General features: G+C 48.5%; 1 protein-coding gene across 1 annotated transcript in view; it reads right to left on the bottom strand.

The window, feature by feature from the left end:
• Positions 1-350: 350 nt before the first annotated feature.
• The window catches only part of POLR3A (RNA polymerase III subunit A), a 43,978-nt gene continuing 26,356 nt past the window's right edge, over positions 351-17,972 (bottom strand). Inside the window, exons 19-31 of the mRNA XM_065922701.1 lie at positions 16,342-16,479; positions 14,352-14,522; positions 13,342-13,455; positions 8,950-9,036; positions 8,780-8,862; positions 7,450-7,620; positions 6,273-6,366; positions 5,984-6,076; positions 5,166-5,330; positions 4,503-4,667; positions 4,153-4,284; positions 2,812-2,944; positions 351-989 (exon numbers count right to left, since the gene is read on the bottom strand). Coding sequence (XP_065778773.1) covers positions 841-989; positions 2,812-2,944; positions 4,153-4,284; positions 4,503-4,667; positions 5,166-5,330; positions 5,984-6,076; positions 6,273-6,366; positions 7,450-7,620; positions 8,780-8,862; positions 8,950-9,036; positions 13,342-13,455; positions 14,352-14,522; positions 16,342-16,479 — 1,695 coding nt within the window. The 3' untranslated portion in view covers positions 351-840. The remainder of the gene's footprint in view (positions 990-2,811; positions 2,945-4,152; positions 4,285-4,502; positions 4,668-5,165; positions 5,331-5,983; positions 6,077-6,272; positions 6,367-7,449; positions 7,621-8,779; positions 8,863-8,949; positions 9,037-13,341; positions 13,456-14,351; positions 14,523-16,341; positions 16,480-17,972) is intronic.

Raw genomic sequence — 17,972 nt, forward strand, 5'->3', positions numbered from 1 at the left:
AGACAGTGCAGAGGGTCTGGACCAGTCCCACTTCTCATCTCCATGTACACCGGGAGTCCCCGCCCCAGCCGGCCGTAAACTCTGGAGAGGCTTCTACAGGCCACAAAGAATGAATTTGACTCACGTGCCCCCATGGGCATTGGAAATAGACTAAAAGGGGGTGGCAGGGGTGTCTGCACAAGGTGTTTGAGAGCAGCTTGGCCTCATGACAGTTTCAACTCAGTTTCAAATCCTAGACAGCCCCATTTGCTTAACCAGTTTTTCCAGTGATGCTTCAAAGCTGGCTCTCTCGGTTTCCACAGCTTCTTGGGTTTCAAAAGGAAAACTAAAATAACAATAAAAACTCCAAATTCTTCAGTGAACAAATAAATAATACAAACAATATTTACATTAGTATGTCACATTGGGAGAGGCCAGCATAACCGGGGAACAGAACTGAGAATGTGCCCTGGCTTTAGGGCTTAGAACAGGCTCCTGGTCAGGCTGGAACCCCTGTGAGCGGATGGACGGTCAGGGGAGGTGGAAATGAACAGAGATGCTTGGCTGGGGCCTCCTCACAAGTCCAGGGAGGTGCAGTGGGCAGGAGGTGCAGAGCTGTCCCCAGATTAAGTAGGTTTCAAACAGAAAAATCCTGGTTTACCCCACCAAGCACTGTGCTATGGTTTGGGTCATGGGATGAGTGGCTCCCAGGACTCCAGGAATCTTCTCCAACAGCCAGCATGGTGGGCGCAGCAGGGCCTCGGTCCCGGGGAGCACAAAGCTCATGGGTTGGCTGCTGGCCTCCAGCCCTTTTCCAGTTGACAAGGAGCCAGGGTCAGGTACAGCATCCTCTTCCCTGAACTAGGTGACAAGGGGGATGTGGAATTCGCTTGTGTCGAAGATGAGGGGCCTCCTGGGAGGGCTGGGGTCCCTGTTGGCCTTGTGAAGCAGCTTGAAGAGTCCAGTTCCAATGTTCATGGGGATCCCCATGATGATGCATTCAGACACCCCTGAAACCAACCAGAAAGGAGGTGAGAGAGCTTCTCCACACTTGGGAAAGTCTTCAAGCAGGACGGAGAGACTGACTTGGAGTCCCAGCCCCAACGTGTTGAACCAGGGCTGCTCACTTTACTCCTCATCTATGGATGTGGAAGGCATGGCCTGGTGCTCCTGGGCAGGCTGGGGGAGTTCCTGCATCTGGTTGAAGGGAAGTGCTCAATCACAGCCCTGCTGCTGGCTTAACAGCCTTTGTGCATGAGCGACAGGCGTCGTGTGGGCCTCACCTTTGAGCACTAAACTCAAACAGCAAGGATACACTGAATGATGTAAAACCCCGAGCTTGCCACCCAGCATGTCCTTAACTTCGGGCCCAGGGAACAAGCAACTGGGACCGCAACGAGCAGATGCCAATCCCCATGGAAACAGCAGCACAGATTTGTTCTGTGCCCAGGGGTCGGGGGTGGGCCAGGGTTAACAACACCCCAACCTCGGAGTCCACAGCTTGAATCAGAAACACTAAGAAGGCAGGGCCCCTCATGGAGTGACAGGAGTTAGGCGATAGTGTAGATTCTTTCTCCAAGCTCCCTTTCAGCTTTCTGAGATCTAAATGTTGGGCTCTGCATGAGGCTTCTGGTTCTATAATAAGCAAGTGTCTATCTGCCAGGTTCTGGGCTTTGTGCTATCAGGGGCCAGAGAGGCAATCAAACTAAAACCCAACACAGAGTGAGGGCTGACACTGAGTTACAGTATGCAAAGGACCAGGAGATTTTAAAGTTGGGGCAGGGTGACCATGCCAGGCCCCTAAAGGAGTCAGAGGTGGAGAGGGTGGGCAGCAGGGCAGCAGCCAAGCCAGGGGCCCAGTGTCCTCGTCGGGGAGCGGAGGTGCTGGGTCTCAGTCCTGCAAGCAGGCTTGCTCTCACTTTTGCCTGGGGCTTGCCCTTCTCCTGCCCCCATCTCTGCCTTCTTTTCTTTCCTTTCACCCTTCGTTATAGTAAAGAACTGTGTAATTTCTCTTTCCCTCTATTTGCAACCTGTGACCCTAATCTTAGAAGCAAAACTAGGCATACGCTGCCTGGGTCCCATCTGACCATCACCTTGGGTGGTGACTCCACACAGGAGGTGAGCGGGGAAATGGCCACGAGGACGCAGGGCTCCGGCAGCAGCGTCGGGGGCCAGGTGTGGCGTCGCTGTCTGAGCCCCAGACAGACTCCCAGCTCAGGCCACAGGGCCTTGCCTGGCACGGGAGGGGCTGGAGTAGAGCGGGCACTCTGGGGCGGGGGGAGCAGCGCTCTGCTGTGACGGCCACCCCTCAGCTCCCTCTCCCCTAGGCCCGTCAGAGAGGCTCCGTGTGGGGAGAGCAGGCCAGCGCAGGGCGAGACTCATAACGAGTTAGTGCCCTGGGTCTTCTCACCGTGAAAGGGCTGATACCCAGGCCTCAGCAACGTGCCGAGATGGCATACAAGGCAGCCGGTGGAAGCGTGCCAGCTGCCTTGCTCAGGGAGTTGGGACGGCAGGAGCGCCTGGGGCAGGACCAGAGTGGCTGACTCTCCTTTTGAGGGGTAGAAAATTCCTACCTGCCCAGGGGCGACCTTTCCTGTCCTGACTGAGCAGCCTTCTAAAGGATGCAGGGGATGTAGGCTGCCACAGTCAGGCTTTGTTAGTTCCAATTCCGTGAGCTGCGACTTTTTTCTTAAACAAGTCAAAGCTCTGCCTGCTCAGTTTCTCCACCTCTAGAGAAGCCCTGGCCAAGGTTTAAACTGTAAAAAGCAAAACGAAACACCAACAAAACCCCACAAAGGCCTCTGGTGAGGCTGCTGCAAGCACCAAACCTACCACACACAGAGTCCTTCTGCCCAAAGTAGGCAGCGTCAAAGAGGTGGTCGGCTGTCTTCTCAAACGAGGCCAGCATCAGCACGCTCTCCTTCATCTTGGCCAGGCCAAACCTGGTGATGCCCAGGACTTCACCCTGTGCCGAGGGAGACAGCCAGAGTGGGGACTCCCGCCAGGTACAGAACGCAGCCCCGCCCCCCTCAACAGAAGAAGCAAGAGGCAGCCAGGCTGCTGCTTGAGTCACAGTCCAGGTTTGAGAAGGACCCCGACAACCATCTGTCCCACCTGTGTCCCTCTGAGGCCACTGGCGCTGACAGCACAGGTCCTGACACTCAACAAAGAATTGAGAACTGGAAACTAAAGAGTGGATATATGTGCATGTATAACTGACTCAGTCTGCTATACAACAGAAACTAATACAACATTGTAAATCAACTATTCGCCAATGAAAATGAACTAAACAAAAACTGAGAAGTAGGGAATTTTCTGGTGGTCCAGTGATTAGGACTCTGTACTTTCACTGCTGAGGGTCTGGGTTCAAATCCTGGTCGGGGAACTAAATTGCACCCCTCCTCCCTAAAAGAAAAAAAAAATATTTCTGAAGATGTTTCTTATGGCTCAAAGAAATAAAAACCCAAATAATTTAAAAACCTCAAAGTAGGGAAACAAGTAAATTTAGGTACTTTCATTCAAAGGAATATTGAACCATCATTAAAAAAGTATCTTTATAAAACTACATAGCAATGTGGAAAATACTTATAATGTTCAATAAAAATGACATGCTCGTTTTTACTGTTTACATGTAGTAATCTAACATATGCGTATAGAACAAAACTGGAAAGGAAGGCTTTAAAATGACTGTCTTTACTACAGGGTGGTAGGAAATGGGTCACTTCTCCCACCGAGTTTCTGAATTTGCTGCAATACAGTACAAGTTTGTCTGTGGAGGCATGCCTTATGGCACTGATAGAGGGAAGATTTTTGGTACAAGAGACAAAAAAGAAAACCAACCAGCCGACCAAACTCAGTCCCCCAGTGAGATTTTCACCTAGAAATGGCTATAGAAGTATGAGAAATGGGTTCGACAGGACATAAACCTCAGGCTGTCACGGAATCCTTAGGCTTCTGGCAATGGCTAATTTTCTTTTAGGATGGAAACCACGCCCTGCCTCCTGCCACGAGGTTGCACTTCTCACACTGGAATTTTACCAGCACGCCCAGCTGGACCATTGTACTCTGGTTTTGGGGTAGTGGTGGTCATCACAGCCACACACCACATATGCCCTCCAAGCCTCGCGCTCCTGACACCAGGTTTGCGACAGCAGCCACAAGGCCCGCACACACCTTGTAGGTCATGAGATCGGACAGCAGCATCACGTGCCGCCGGTCGATGCTCATGCCGTGGTTGACCATCGTATACTGGATCTCGTTGATGATAGTTGTCCGGGCAGCTTCGATGCCCAGGGTTTTCTCCACCTGCGGAGGGCAGAGATGAATGGAGGCAGCCACGTTCAGGGCTCCCCAACTTGCCCTCATATCCTCCTCTGCCCTGCAGGTTCCCAGCACCCTGTATCCCTCCCCAGAGATGGAGTGTGGGGTAGTCTTCGGTGCAGACCCAGAGTGAACAGCTGGGTCAGAGGAATGTGCTGGGAGGGAGCTGGGACGACTGTAGGAACCTCGGCTGTGAGCGGTACCTCGTATGTGTTGTTGGAGGTGGTCCGGGTGCCCTTCACGCCGTGGGTGGCCATGACGGCCCGCAGGTTATCACCCTCCACCAGGAGCTTGTACTTCTCCTTCCCGCTCTGCTCATCGATGTGGATGACAGCTCGGGACACCTCCGGGATGCCCTGCACCACCACCTGGACTCAGAGACACAGAGGGCTCGAGACCCCGCAGTGCATACGGCCTCACCCACCCAGCAGCCAGAAACCACAGTGGCTATGAGGACTGGGGGTGTCACAGCCTGGGTTTGTGGTCGTGATCACCCCGTCTCTCAGGGGTGACTGCCAGGGACGTGCCAAAGCTGGGAGTGCCTGTGTGCTGCCTGAGCCGCTGGGGGGTGGGGAGGGGGGAAGCAGAAGCTCAAGGGGTCGTGCCCTCTTCCACCACCAGTTTTATGAGAGAACAGAGAAAAGCTGAATAGGCAAAACGGTGAGGCAGTGCGAAGAAGGAAACCTGAACCTGCCTGACTCCTCCGGGATGTGGCAAAGAAACGGAGGAACAGGGCGCCACCCTGTCTCGGCAGCCCTTACGCTCCCTGATGCCTGGCTCTGCAGCTTAGACATGAACGTGCTCCCTCCCTTTATGCACCTCCAGGCGGCAGGCCCGACCACCTGGGGAGGCGACCTGCGACTCACCTTGGGGAGATCCTCTTTCAGGAACTGCAGCACGTAGTACATGGAGCTCTTGCTGTTCTCTCGGGGGGTGACGCACACCACTGCCTCCCCGTGCACGGCCACGTCGCCGGGCTTCACGCGCAGCTTGGACATGCAGATGGAGTACCTCACCGTCTCAGCGTTCACCTGCGAGGGGCCGCACACCCGGGATGTGACTGGCGGGATTTGGAGGCTGTGGCTTCTGTGTTTCTTGGCCTTTCAGCATCTTGCCCCTCTAAGGAGCCTTTTTAATTATTTCCCCCCAATCTTTCTCCTCATCATGTCTTTTTTGGTACTGTGATATTTTAATACCAGAGATATATGTGTATGTATGTACTGTATGTACACCTCTGCTTTATTCACTAAGAAAGTAGATCCTACCACCCACCCCTCCTAAATCTGTTTTGCCACTGTTACCCGTTCATAAATACCAATAAGAAGCAGCCAGCTCAACCCACATATCCTGAGCCAGCCCTTGCTGCGCTGGGGATCCACAGGTGGGTAAGACACAGCTGACACTATGGCCCTTCCACCTGCCGGCATGCTGTGTCACAGGAAATAGGCACTGTGGTCTGCACACCACCTCCACTAATTTCCTGCGTGTCTCTAGGTGGTGATATCTGTGCCGGGGCCAGGGGTAGACAGAAATGTGAAGGCACAACAGATCCAGAGGACAGACACCAAGCGGAAGCCTCTTTGGGGCTTCCCGTGCTACGCATAGCTCTTGCCCTAGTTCATTAGCATCTGTCTTGGGACTGAAAGGGGATGACTTCCTTCATGCATGCAGTTACGGGACTCACTTCCAGCCTCAGAAGTCTGATCCGTTCTAGGGAGAGCTTGACGAGAATGAAGCAATCATCAGGAAGAAACACTTCTTCAATATACTCTGAAATCTGCGGTGTCAAAAGATCGGAACATCCGTCAGTCACTTCCCTGTCCCTCGGAGCAGGGGAGGCTCCCTCTCCTCTCCTTTAAGGACACAGAGCAGCATGGACACACGGATTGGTAAATCCACCACAAGTGGTTCTCACACGTCCTGGCAATGCAGCTGGTTTAGTTTTCTTATTATCAAGAGGGATTTCGTCTTACCTCTCCCAAGAGGGTTTTCTCAATTCTCCCTTTCACCAGACGAGCGTAATCTGCATCGTCGTCCTTGTCCAGCTGTGCTGTGATGATGGGAGTGCTGTGAGAAGGAAGGGCAAAGGATTACGAGGCTGCTTGAAGACCACACTGCGGTAGGCCCGGGTGCATTTGGAATCTTAACAGCAACTGCAGTTTACTGTACTGAGTGTTCACTGGAGTCAGGCGCAGTCCTCACTGAGGGCTGCACACACTCGTGCTCATGAGGCAATCCACGCCATCGGTGAGTGAGTGACTTTCAGAACAGTCTTCCTGGCCAAGCAAACCTACCTTTTCCTCTTTGGTCCTAATATGTTGTTATTTCAGTTCCGTTTCCTGAGTAAACTGACCCTTTGTATACTACAGGTTTGTATACTATGGCATCCACAGTGACAAAATCATGTCATTTATAGCTTACCCCACTCCACCCCCACAACCTCCCCTCCAGGACACCTCCAGCTCCTCCAACCACTGGCTAGTAGCTTCCACCCTTGCCATCTTGGATGGCATCCCCTGAACGCACACTCCTCGGTGATCTGACTGACCTAGAGGAGGCGGTCAGTGGACAATACTTTGTCTATGCCACCCTGGACATGGACAGGTGCTGTTCCAGAACCAAGTATAGCGTTCTCTCCTTTAATGTTGTATTGTCATTTCGTTACATTCAGATCATAGGTAAGACATGATTTTGTCACTGAATACGCTATAAAATACTTTATCTTTCCTAGTTTCAGGTCCCTACAAATTCTATCATGAAATCACCAAGGGGGTGGGATTTGGGCTGGGGGAGTGTTATCACAGAATATGGCCCCAAACTGAGTCACAGACACATCATCAGGACCAGTGAAGCTCGGAATAATAACATCAAATGGATGAAGTCTACAATGACACATGGTTCCAATTTTTCCAGGCATTTTTTTAGGTTTCTCTCTTTCATGTGACTTGTGGTCACAAAGAACCATTGCTTCAGTTTTGACTCTCTCCAGTTTGGACATTTTGTCTTGGGTTAATACTAGCACGTGTCGCTCCAGAGTCTGAGGTACTATCCGCTAGCATCTATCACACACCCACTCGTGACAAGAGAAACGTTGTTTCTCCAGGACATGACAGACGAGTGTGAGAAAAAGAGGGAGATGGATGAGGGCACCTGATGGCCTTGGAGGCGTTGATGATCTCTTTGATGCGGGGCACGCCCAGGGTGATGTTCATGGAGGCCACACCTGCGAAGTGGAAAGTCTTCAGGGTCATCTGGGTGCCTGGCTCGCCAATGCTCTGAGCACAGAGTGCACCCACCGCGGAGCCTGGCTCCATCTGTGCCCTGAAACAAGAAAGGATGAAATGTACAGTTGATAATGATACAATATCTTTGTAGGGTGGCAGATGGTAACCAGATGTACCATGGTGATCTTTTTGCAACATATACAAATACTGAATTGCTATGTTTGCACCTGAAACTTGCATAATGTTGTAGGTCAACTATCTGTTGTTTGTTTAGTTGGCCAAATTGTGTCTGACTCTTTGCGGTCCCATGGACTGCAGCACACCAGGCTCCCCTTTCCATGGAATTTTCCCAAGCAAGAATACTGAATGGGTGGCCATTTCCTTCTCGAGGGGATCTTCTTGACCCAAGGACTGAAGCCGAGTCTCCTGCTTGGCAGGAGGATTCTTTACGACTAAGCCACCTGGGAAGCCCCTACTCCATAATACAATTAAACAAAAGAGATGCAATTATCTTGTATAAAGCCCATTTAAATATACCCATTTTATATATTTTTACATATAGGTCAACTATACCTCAATTAAAAGACAAAACTAGGGAATTCCCTGGCACTCCAGTGATTAGGACTTTGTACTTTTACTGCTGGGGCCAGGTTCAATCCCTGGTCAGAGAACTAAAATCCTGCAAGCCTTGTGCCATGGTCAAAAACAAAAAGAAAAAACTAAAACCCCAAAACTGCTGGGGAGGTTTCTGATTATCTCCTTTCAACAGAAAAAATACGTATGCCATCAGGGTCAGGAAGGAATTGGCAAGGACCCGGGTTGGGCTTGTGACAGAGGAAGAAATGGACACAGAGCAGTTACAGATACAGATGAGGGGGAGTCATGCTCAGAGGGGTCCAACGATGACAGTGAACACTGTGTGGCTACTTATGGTCAGCGTGGGATGACTGGAGAAAACCTAAGAGCTCTGCTCACACATGGTACTGCAGGCGGACAAAGCAGCCAGCCCTTGCCAAATATATTGGTAGTTTCCCTATGAAAAGACGATGCTCGGAAATTTCTTTGCGCTTCTTTCCACATGTTGGAGCACTCAGCCTGTCTACCCACTGGAGCCCCTAGAGAGGAGGTGACAGAACCTGCTCAAGGCTGGCAGTTGGTAAGTGATGTGGGCACAGGATTCTGTTTCCTAGGGAAACAGGAAGGATGCAAGAGACCCACTGGACTGCCCAGCAGCCTGAGACATTTAGCATCCTCACCTCATGTACTTGTCCCTACATGTCTCCAGAAACTTCTCTATTTGGGTTGGGGTGATCCGGTCCAACTGGTACAGCACACGGGGCTAGAGGAACAAAAGCCAAGTTCAAGGTCAGGGCCGGCAGCACGGGAAACCCTCTGCATTTCCTGACCCACTGGGGAGGGCCACTACCTCTGTTGTGCCGTTGTCGTTGATGCCGTATTTATCTCTGGTCTTCTTGATCTTCTCAGAAACCTCCTTGATAAACTTTTTTATCTCCTGAAAGATTACACAACAAACATCAGATATATGTTTCTCAGTGATTTGCACGACATGATTTGTGTTTTAGTAAACTTTGGTACTGTGATGAATCCTTCCTACTTTAGTGGTGGCTAAATAAGATACTATACATGGATACGGGTTCTATTACGAAATGTTTTTCCAAGGAACACACCACATTACCCATACCCTGGACACATTGTTCATTCGTTGAAGTGTTTCTCAGGTCTTTTTACTCTGATGATGCTTCCTATGAATCTGCAGTGCTAACCCAGCACATAGGATGACCCTTTCCACCTGCCGCCTTCTCCCCTGCTCTCCTGGAACCCCTCGCTGCCCATGTTCATGCAGCCCAGAGTAAGTACTGTTGCACCACTTGTACTTCTAAGGCTTTAGACTGATAAATTTTTGAGGGTTTCTTCTGAAGTTGTTCTGATCAACTTAAATACTACAAAGCTTGGCTTTGTAAACACTATGCACATTTCAAGCACGTGCCTTCAGCTTGCCTTCATTTCAAGGAAACACTCCCAGGTCCCACCTCTATCTCTGACCCTCACCTCTGCCTCGCTCCCCTGTCTCAGGCTCCCTTCCCACACACAGTCAGAACTTTGTAAGGCCTCCAGGAAATCACCCTCAAAGCTGGAAATGAAATATCAACCTATCTGTTGTTCCTGCTATATTTGAAGAATAGAGCTCTAAGCCCTGGGATGATGACAAAATGGAGCAAGAAAGGTGAAGAGAATTACATTGTATGGAAGATCCATAGGGCATGGCTAGAAATGACAGGCCCAAGTTTTCTGGGAACTAGTCTGAGGGGAAAACCCATATGCTTTATAATTTGGTATGTGTCTGTGAAGTAAACCCAGCCTTGTGGTTGCTCCTAGAACCAGGATCAGCCAGCATCTCCTTTTGAGGAGTTCTCACAGAGGGGGTGGCGTGTTTAATGGACCACACACATCCACGTGCTGTAGCCAGCACACACCACGCACCGTGGGGCTGACTCCTAGAGCGCCTCTCCGGTGAGCGGAGGACGCATGCAATCTAGCAGCTGCATCCTTCAGGGAAAGCGCATCTGCTGCTCGGGTTTGACCCAGGAGCGTTTCTGACAGTGAGGGAAAGGGTGGATAGACTATGCTTCCTCTCAGCGACCCTCAGGGAAATATGATTTCTCTCCATGATTCTGGACAGATTGCGGGTCGGGGGGCACTCTGGCCAAGTGCAGGCATCCAGGTGCTTTGTGCGGCTGGCTGAGGTCAGATCCACACATCCGGACAAACCCCTGGGCAGGCCCGAGGGCGGACAACTGTTGTGATTGCTGCAAAGCCTCACTAGGTCTTGTTTCTCAAGTGAGGATAACCACAGCAGAAGACCAGCATGCCTGCCCAGTGTCTACTCAATCTATATCACAGCTGAAAATATCTGAAGTTTCGTCTGAAACAAATGTTTCAAAGGGCAGACTGGACCAGAAGCCCACTTTCGCAAAAATAAAATTCTATAAGGCATTTACAGATAATGAGAGACTTAACTAGCCAGGTTTTGTCCTAACATTGCAAAAATAAATCTCTCTAGCCTACCATAGACTAGTGAGCAATTTCTAGTCACTATCTTTTCTGAAAGCAAAAAACGAGAACTTCTGGGGTCCACACGGTCTATGTCCACAAACTGTTCTTAGTCACAAACTGTTCTTGCCATCCAGCGTGGTGCGCTCTCCCTGTGGGGCGGCAGGACACTGGCTCCGTCATTCTAGAGCTGAGGCCATTTGGGCTGAGTAAGGTCAGGGCTTGGCCAAGGGGACAGGCCCCTCTACAAAGTCAAATGTCTCTGCACAGTCTACACTCAGGGGAGGGGTTTTCTGCAAAGTCGTCTTGGCCCGCTGGAGACTTCAGACTGGCTCCCAGGAGCCCAGGTGATTGGGGGACTATAAGGGTGGACTCCAACACACCTGGGCTGTCCCTTGTTCACGAACACAGGCTTCCCATGACTGTCCTTGTTGGTCAACTCCCCTCTCCAACACAGAGTGGAAGGTTACCAAGCCACTCAGCCATCATTCTATGCAGAAAGACTTTTCTTTAAGAAAGAACTTAAACTACTGTAAAAGAACTTGAAAATTCTTAAGAGACTCTTTTTAAAGAGAGACTCCACAGGCTTACTTGTTAATTACAGGTAAGAGGCCACATTTTTCAGATATAGTTGTTACAAATCAGAGGTAGAACTTAGAGCTGGAGAGGGTAGGGGAACAACCTCCCCTGGGGTGGCCCTGCCTTCAAGTGGGATCCTCATCAGCAATAAAACCCGCTGCCACCTAGTTTCTCCTCTGTATCATTCAGTATTAAGAGCGTCCTTCAATGGGTGACTGCCTCCCTGAGCCTACTTATCTAGCTGTGGTTGTGTCCTTTAAGGCGAGCCTCTGAAAGCCCTCCTGACCCACATGTTGCCATTTGCCTGCCAGGTGTTCAAGGCTGCCCCACCTGTTGGCACAGGGAAACCGGGGCTAGAACCCAAGGCCAAGCCGATCCAGGGGGTTTTCATCTGTTGAGGAAGTCCGTACCTATGAGCAGTCAAGAGCACACACCTCACACCATTCCCCAGTTCAGGTGCTGCAAAGGACAGCTTTCCGCTGCCACCCACATGGACATGCTTCTGGCAGGGGCTTTGCTAAAAGGAATGAGTTCCCTCACCCAAGAGTTATGGCAGATATTCTGGAAGTTAGATTAAAAGGAAAAAAGCTCCCTTTTTGGAAGGGGAAACTGAGATAAGCCACTAAGAACTCGGCAGGATTAACTCATGCACACCAAGGGAACTCAGAACACGGCAACCGGCAGGCTGTTAATCACACGGCTGACCAGCAGCTAACGCTCACACCCAGCCCGCAGCGTGTGTGAGCCTGGCTGTCGGCTTCTGGCAGGGCTAGGGCTCAGCGTCACCCAGGAGTTCTCTCTGCCTCCCCAGCTCTGACGCTACAGTCAGACAATGTTTTCTCAGCTCAGATGAATCTGTTATGGTCGGCGAGTTTTGGAATCCCTCGGCAAACCTGAGCTCAGATGGAGTGACTGGAGGGTGAGGACACGTTCAGTCACCTCTGCGGCCCTGGATCTGTGGGTGTGTGACAGATGGGGACGGGACGGATGAACAAGTGCTCGCTGAACCCACAAGTGCTGTTGGCCAGGGGACCACTGTTAAACCATGTCTGAGATGAGAAAGGGCCTGGGCCAAGTGATGAAGGGGAAGCCCTGCCGGCCGCGCTAGGCCAGCTCGGCAGTGCCTGGGGCTGGCAGACCGCTGGGGCGCCGCGCAGCCATGCCCCCTGCTCGGCAGCCACAGCGTGGAAGCGCGTTACCTCGTTGTATTTCTCATAGCCTGTCTCAGTTAAGGTCTTCGAGGAGAAACAGAAACATCAATAAGTGAATATAGTCATGGAGAAAAACCAAATCCCACTTCTAATTTGTTACTTAAAAACACAAAACTGTGAAGCAACGAAAATAAAATGAAGGCACTCAGCTTAGCTAGGCTCTTAATTTTAAATGTATTAAAATCTGGAAGAGTCTCTTTTTCACCTTTTGTATCTTACCATGTCAAAGAGTGAAGAGCTGTTAACTAAAATATCCTTATTTAAGTGTCTTACTGTTTTTATTTTTTATATACTTCAAGGGATATATTTTGTGCTATATTTGAATCACCAATCAGTATACGCAGGGAACCATGTACTGACTCCTGTATTCCTTTGCTTTTGATCATAACCACAATTATCAATAAAAAGGAGAAGGTTTGTAAAATAAAAACAAACTAAAAAACTAAGAGAATATCAAGTAACAGGTCCCTGGAAGAAAAACGAAGGATGACTACATTTCTAACCCATATTGTGGAAAGAAAAAAAGCAATTTAAAATAATGATGGTATTAAATAAACACTACTGCATTATTTTGTATAAAACACAATAAATGGCATTAAAACAATGTTCTTACTATTACAAATTACTGGGTTTCAAAACCACTGAAGGAGGAGTTGGCCCACAGGATGAAAAACTGGGTGGCAGGGGGCGAAAGGGACAGGGTTAAAACAAAACAGTTCTCTTAACTAGAGCACTTGTCTTCTACCAGAGAAACACTTGTGCAAAAGACAGACTAAAAAGACATGAGATAAATTCTTTATGTGGACTGCTGAGATTCTCCTGCCTAGGCCACTCTTAAATCTTCTAACAAGAAACACTTACATAAACACCCCCAGCTTATACACTTCACTGTCAGCACCTGGGGAATGATTCCTTGGTGACGGCCAAGCCAGGCGCGCAGCCCCCGCAGAGCTCACCTGCAGGAAGCTGTCCTGGCAGCAGAGAAACTCGTTCTTCTTCATGATGGACTCGGTGCTCAGGAGCAGCTCGTTCTTACTGAGAGCAGGCTCGCTCCGGCACGGGAAGACTGCCTAGAGTACCGAAAGAAAACAGTGTGATTTGGAGGGGGGCAGGGGGCAGTATTCAGTGAAGGAGTTTATAAGAGACAAAACAACCTCACCCAGAGTGAGTTTTCAGCAACCTGTGATGTTTTTGTCTTTTAAAACGCATTGTAGACTCTACCTTTAATACAAAGGTGAAAACAGCATAAACTGATACTCCACCTTACGTAACCGCTTGTGGGCTATTCAGTGGGTATTGGGTCATTCCTTCCCAACCTTCACCCCACCCCAGATCTGCGCTAAAACCATAAACTGCTGTTACGAAGAAAAAAAAATTCAAGTGTGAAAATACTTCTCCACCCCCAAGCTCATGGGTTTTCCCTCAGAGTTTTAATGGTTACACTGCACCCTACCATGTGGACAGACCATTCCATGTTTGACCTGTCCTCCACAGATGGCCTGTATCTGCTATAAACAATGCTGGAAGAACATTCTTGGCACATTTAGATCATTTCTGTAGGGCAAATTCCTATAAGTGAAATTCAAGTATTGCTCAAGGGCACTCAGATTTAAATTCAGATGAACACTGTCCAGCTACCTCTCAAAAACCTTGCTCTAAATTATACCCCCCGTTAAAAGTATGTGAAACAGGCCTGCTTCTCCACACCCATGACTTTCACACGGTCTCTATCACACTTTACTAGACACTGGTAAGAAGACAAAGCCTTCTTCCACTGGCACTGGTTTACTACCAATAACTAGATTTTGCAATTGAGAAACTCTCTTTCATTAATACCTGGGAAAAATTATGCAAAGTGAATATAAAAGACAAACACTATCTCAGTGGTTGGGTAGACATGGCAGCGTTAACTGAAGGCACATCCATTTCTAATGAAAACGCTCACAGATATAATGCTTAATCTTACTTTGATGTTGTCCAGAACCCTTTTAAACTCCAAGGGCTCATCTTTCCCCTCCATGGCTGCAGGATCTAAGCCGTCTCCCCCGTAAATGAACTGGATGATATCGCCCGTAGAGCTGCGGACTGTCAGGTCATACTGTGAGCAAAGATCTTCCAGGGACTTGACGAGCCTTCTCTGAATGAAGAGGAGGAGAGGAGATAAAAGTTCAGGTGCTTTGAGAGCACTAGTCATGTGTACAAAGGTTGATATTTGCAACTGAGTTTCAAGGCTACCAGTGCTTTTAATCACATAAAAACATTAGAAATCCCTTAAAGAGTCCCTGACCTCAAGAACAGCCCCACAAGTGCCTCACTAACCTGTGCAGTGGGATTTAGAATATGCTCCACACTCCAGTGTGTTTTAGAATACATGCAATTCTAAAGGACTCTGCAAACACTGTTTTCCTAGGCTGATATGCCTTCCCTCTTTGTCTCCCTAAGGTTTAAATTAATGCAGTTGCTTTGCATTTCTAAACACAAATTAATCTGGGACCCCTGTGGACTTCAATATGAATTATAGAGGATCTGGTGCAGGCCCTCTTCTGGGACCAATGGGTAAGAAGAGAGAACAGGACTGGTGTTTTGTTTGAACCAGCAGGCAGCAGCCATTTCTCAGACCTGCTTAGGGAGAGCCTTCCACCAGCAGAACCCTCCAGCCAGCGGGGTGAAGGGGTTCAATAAGTTAAAGGGAAAGAAATCTTCCTCCAGGCAACTTCAAAACAAAAATCCCTCATGCCAGAAGTAATTTGTTCTAGGTTAACAAGCCGCTATGGGAAAGTCATACTCTCGACTTCAGAAAGGTAAAGGACAAAAAATAAAGTCAATAGATATTTGGGTAAGAGTGTTAAAAGCATTTCATAGTCTGTTAGGTTTCTGACAAAAGCACACTCTGAAGCTAAAGGGCGATTTCCCATTAAAAGATGATTAAAAGGGAAGCACTATCAGTAATGCTCCACGGGGGACAGATGAGAGGTTATGGAAATAGGTGGGTACTGACTTGAGTCCATTTTACTCTCATCAACCTTGTGTATTCTGGCTTACTCATTCACATCTCTGGTTTATCACTCCTGGTTTCCCTGCATGCCACGGGCTGTGCTTCTCAGTCCATGGTGGGGAAAAAAGGGACACAAAACCACAGCAATTCATGGCCTAGCAACTTGGAGTGTTAACCTTAGCATGTATTGTAAGCAGATAAAATCATCATCAAAAAAAAAAAACAAAAACAAAAACAAAACCAACGGCAAAACAAAAACCAAAAACAGAATGTAGATTATGCAGTACAAGGTAGAAATGAGAATTAGAGGCTGGAGAGAGATCCTTTGTGGTCTTATGGAAGCACAAGGTAGGATGTGTTTTCACCCCTCTGCTGTCTAGGACGTACCTCTGTGGCAGTCTCAGAAACACAGGCATAAAAAGTATGTAGCTCAGCCCTGTCCCCGAAGACTACTCTCTTACAACTATATACACAATGGAGAATGAGGCAGCCCTCCAAGTGCCCAAGCCCTCCTGCAGGCAGTGGAACAAGTTCTCTGCATCCCTGAGAGTGACATTAATGATGGATTACACAAACGGCTACAGCGTGAGCACGGCCCTCTCGGTGTGTAATCAGGAGGTGGGTATTGTCACCCTACCTCCGTGTATTAGGAAGTAGTGGCTCAGTGAGATGACGTGCCCGGGGACTTCTGGTCCATATTCTCCTACAGCAGGGCTTTGGTACATCTGGTTCCAGCCTGGTCTGCACCATTTGAAGGAGACACTGATTTTGAACTTTTTTTTTTTTTAAAACATCTTACTTTTTTGTGTTATTTTTAGGACATCTACATCTCTCAGTTTTTCCTTTTAAATGCCAAGACTTAATAAATCAGAAGTCAGGTACAAAAGAAGCACACACTAGCAGTCAAGATCTGCAGACCTGTCCGGCTTCATTGCTAATGGCCTACATTTCTTCACGTTACCTGCATATATCCTGTTTCAGCTGTCTTCACGGCCGTGTCAACCAGACCTTCCCGGCCAGCCATCGTGTGGAAGAAAAACTCGGTTGGTGTCAAACCGGAATAAAAGCTATTAGCCACAAAGCCTTTGGCAGCTGGGAGCTAAAGAAAGGTAGGAAAAAAACTAAATAAAAATCTAACAAAAAATGTTTAAGGTCCACAATTCCAAGACCCATTCAAATCAGAAAACACCTCACCTTTAGACTATAAATACCTGGCCAATGCACTCCCATGTTTTATGCCCTTTCCTAAAGAAGAAATAATTTAGTTCAAACCATCCTTACCAGAGACGAGGAGAGTGAGGTCCCAGCCAGGGCTGGTGCTCGTACCAATGGCAGCCAGGTGGCTCAGGAGAGGGACACCAAAGCTTGGGCTGCTACTCCTAGAGTAGGCAGGCGGTCACGGGTTTCAGTTTAGCGGGCACCCGGGCCTTCTCCCGGGAAACGACTGCCCCCAAGACACCTGCCTGCAGGCCGGACCTGTCCACCTTCGAGACATAGCTGTGTGCTGCTACAGTTTATGGGGATTCATTTTTGGGCTGTTGAAAATATCCTAAAATTGAGATTATGATGATGATCACACAACTCTGTGAATACACTAAGCTGCTGAACTCTACACTTTAAATGGGTGAATATTAAGAAAAAAAAAAAATTGTAAAAAAACAAAAAAACCCACATATAAAAAACACCCTATAAAATGCCAAATGGCCTTTGATCTGGACAGGTTCATGTTCCTTGGAGGACAATTCAGATGAATAGGCTAAAATCCCCTTGCCCCCATTTCACTTAAGGGGCAGCTGGCAAACTCAAAGGCACTTCTAGGCAAGTACCATCTACCCCAAAGTCTGGCACCAGATGTCCTTAAAATCTCTTTTAAATTGGTCAGGCTTTGACTCCGAGCCACATAAGTACAGTCAGGTACCACTCCAGTGACTTGCTGGCTGCCTGACCACTAACAAATTCTGATCTTGGGCACAAAGCCCAAGTTGTTCCTGGGGCCACCTGATACAGTGTCTGTCAATTTCAGAACAGCAGTCCCATCGCCCCAGGCGGGGCTGGCCATAAGTCCTACAGCTCCTCAGGCCAGGAGGAGCTGGGGCATCTGTGTTTTAGTGTGAATTACAGTTGACTCCATCCAGGATTACTAAGCGACCAAATCAGCTCTAAGTTCCTCAACTGTTCATTTAATAGCTATCTACCCCAGAATCTCAGAAAACATCAATATAGGCCTGTCTATCTCACTATGCTGACACTAGTGCCCAGACCAAGAGGGCCAATGGAACTCAGAAGTCATTTACAGGCAGTTTAGGAATTCCAAAGAGAACCTGGAATTTCCTGGTTGTTTCACTGTGGCTCACATGTTCACTGTTTAAAAATCTTTATACTTTTATGTAAGTGCTCCGTAAAATAAGCATACAGATTGAATGCACACAAATGATAACAACACATTCAGATTACTTAAGGTAATGTTGGATGGGAAACTGACATCCTCCTCCTTAGAAGAGAAAATATACAAAAGGGCACTGGTCCAAGTTTTACAGCTCCAAGTTTCATGAGGCTCCTTCTACAGGACTCAATCAAGTTATTCCTGCAGAG

This window comes from Muntiacus reevesi, chromosome 2, assembly GCF_963930625.1.
Source record: "Muntiacus reevesi chromosome 2, mMunRee1.1, whole genome shotgun sequence".
Lineage (NCBI taxonomy): Eukaryota > Metazoa > Chordata > Mammalia > Artiodactyla > Cervidae > Muntiacus > Muntiacus reevesi.